This window comes from Aptenodytes forsteri, unplaced genomic scaffold, assembly GCF_000699145.1.
Source record: "Aptenodytes forsteri isolate BGI_AS27 unplaced genomic scaffold, ASM69914v1 Scaffold391, whole genome shotgun sequence".
Taxonomy (NCBI): domain Eukaryota; kingdom Metazoa; phylum Chordata; class Aves; order Sphenisciformes; family Spheniscidae; genus Aptenodytes; species Aptenodytes forsteri.
Window position 1 is genome coordinate 119,019 of NW_008795920.1, and position 2,589 is coordinate 121,607.

At 57.8% G+C, this 2,589-nt stretch overlaps 1 protein-coding gene across 1 annotated transcript in view; it reads left to right on the forward strand.

The window, feature by feature from the left end:
* The first annotated feature begins 416 nt into the window (after positions 1–416).
* The window catches only part of AP3D1 (adaptor related protein complex 3 delta 1 subunit), a 49,195-nt gene continuing 47,022 nt past the window's right edge, over positions 417–2,589 (forward strand). The window contains exons 1-3 of the mRNA XM_019473551.1: positions 417–617; positions 2,234–2,261; positions 2,316–2,516. Of these exons, the coding sequence (XP_019329096.1) occupies positions 417–617; positions 2,234–2,261; positions 2,316–2,516 (430 nt within the window). The remainder of the gene's footprint in view (positions 618–2,233; positions 2,262–2,315; positions 2,517–2,589) is intronic.

The window sequence follows — 2,589 nt, forward strand, 5'->3', positions numbered from 1 at the left end:
CCCAAGACAGGGCACCCCAATATGGGCACCCGGGCATGGGGCATCGCAGCATGGGCATCCCAAAACGGGCACTCCACCATGGGCACCTCTGCGTGGGGACCACAACATGGAGCACCCCAATATGGGCACACTGGCATGGGTGCTCCCACGTGGGCACCCCAGCGTGGTCACCTGGGGACGGGGCACCGACACAGGCACCCCAGTATGGTCACCCTAACACAGGCACCCCATCACGGGCATCTCGTCAAGGACACCCCAACATGGGGCACCCCAGCAAAGTCACCTGAACACAGGCACACCATCACAGGCATCCCGTCATGAGCATCCCATCATGGGCACCCCAACATGGGGCACCTCAATATGGGTACCCCAGCACGGTCACCCCAAAACGGGCACGCTAGCATGGGCACCCCAACATGGGCACCCATCACTCCAACTCAGGCACCCATCGCCACGCTTGTGCCTGGGCCAGCAGCGAGGGGCAGGGACGTGCTGTAAGGCAGCAGCACCACAAGACCCAGTGCCCGACAGTGCCGGCTGCGCTCAGGCTGCCGCAGCCCCTTGCCTTGGCCGGGCACCGGGCGAACCCCTCCCCATTTGGGGACGGGACGGTGGAGGTACGTGGCCCTGGGACCGGTGACACTGGGCCTGGCCTGTCCAGCATCACGGTCCTGAGGTCACTCCCGTGCTGCAGCGGTTGCTGGAGCCCAGCCTGAGTCCAGCTTTTGTAAAAAATCCCATTTTTGCCCTTGGAGGCTGAAGAGCACCAATTGCATGTTTCTTTCCCCCACATCAGTTTACATGAAAATAGCAATTAACGTAATGCAAGCCAAACCTCGTTAAACCTCTTTGGGGTGGAGTCTGGGCAGCGAAACCCATGGAGCGCTCCGAGTGCCTGGGCAGGGGAGCCCCGCAAGACGGCAAGAAAACTCACGAAAAGTGCTGCCTTTGGGGAAAAAGCAGGATCAGGCCCTGAACTGAAGCAGCTTGGGTCCAGCTCCATCAGGGATGCGATGGCCAGGCTTGTGTTCTCCCGCTGACAGACACTGGGACTCGGTAGCCCATCGCTAGAGCTCTCCCATGGCACAGCATCCCTTAGGGATGCTCGCTGCCAGCGGCAGGAGACGCAGCTGCAAGTGGGAAAGTTCCTTCCCCGAGAAAGCCGCCTGCAAAATTACAACAGCAAAAACAGGAGGTGGCGTTATTTATTTAAAAAAAAGAAAATACCCGGGCTGCAAAAGCCGTAAGAGACAAGAAGCTGGGAATTTTAAGGGCTTTAGGTATTATTACTTATGGCAACGATTAGGGTTAAAGCCACGGTCTTAATTAAGGGTGATCATAAGGGAATTTCAAACCCTCCAGGGTTTGGAGGAAGGAGAGTAAAAAAGTCATTACTGCCCTGAATTTTTAAGGCTGAACCAAGTCAGGCCACCCCAGGAGGAGAAATCCTTGGAAACTCAGTCTGGGAGGGATCGAGTCCTGGGTCTAAATTCATCTGTCGGAGTCTTTCTCCGTGAGCTCGGTCCCCAGCACCCTGCTCTCGGGTGCTGTTGCAGCTCCCCCGCCCAGCTCCCACTCTGCAGCGCAGGGTTCGTTAGCGGTGATGGTGGTGGGGAAGTTCGTCACGGTGTTGCATCTCCCAGCCTGGGCTTCCACGCCTGGCTCTGTCCTGCAGGTGTGACGGTGTGACGGTGTGTGGGCCTGGGCTCCAAGTGAGCCACTGAAATGGTCTGGGTTAAAACCGGGGCTTTTCGCAAGGTTTTCGGCGGAGGCCCGTGGAGAGCGGCACTAGCACACCAGCAGAAGCAGGGGGATGGCTGCAGGGGACGGTGGCAGCGCGGGTGGGCACGGCCGCCCCTTCTCAACCCACCGCCTCATCCGAGGTACCTGGATGTCAGCCATACTCCGAGGACTCCTACGAACATGACTCTTACCCTTTGACTTTTTCCCTTAAAAAGAGAAACCTAATGCGTAGGAGCTGATGTCCAGAGCTATTTCTGAATAAAACAAAAACAAACCCAACGGGCTCCGTTCTTCTGCCGGGGTCCAACAAAAACAAGCTGTAAGTCAGACTCTGAAGACAGAGAACAAAGGGGAAAAACACTGGAAGCAAACAGAAATCCTTTTCCTTCCCCCTGTTGTAAAGCGGCTCTAAAGCCCAAGCAGATCTTGGCAAGGTCACGTCTCCTTTTCGTCTGCAGGCTCCTTTCCGTTTATTCCTCTCCTTTCCCAGATGCTGGAATCCTGCTCTGGAGACAAAGGTGGGGTGGGCAAGCGGCTCCTCTACGTTTTCTTTTCTCTCTCCTGTTCCACAGCACCACCCACCCGCAGTGGGACATGTCACCCCCCGGGCAGACCCACGTACAGGGACGATGCGAGTGTTCAGCGTGAGGACGAGCTGCGGCCGCAGGAGAGCGGAACCACTGCCCGCCCTGTGCCCGCCTGCGTGGTGCTACCCGCGAGGCTCCGTGGCCGCCTGGCCACCACCCGTCACCCGGAGCAGCTCTCCCACGCTGGCACTTGGTCACCTGGGGAAATGGGTGACTGTATTCATGAGGCTGCCTAAGTCTCCACGAGTGTTAGCGACTG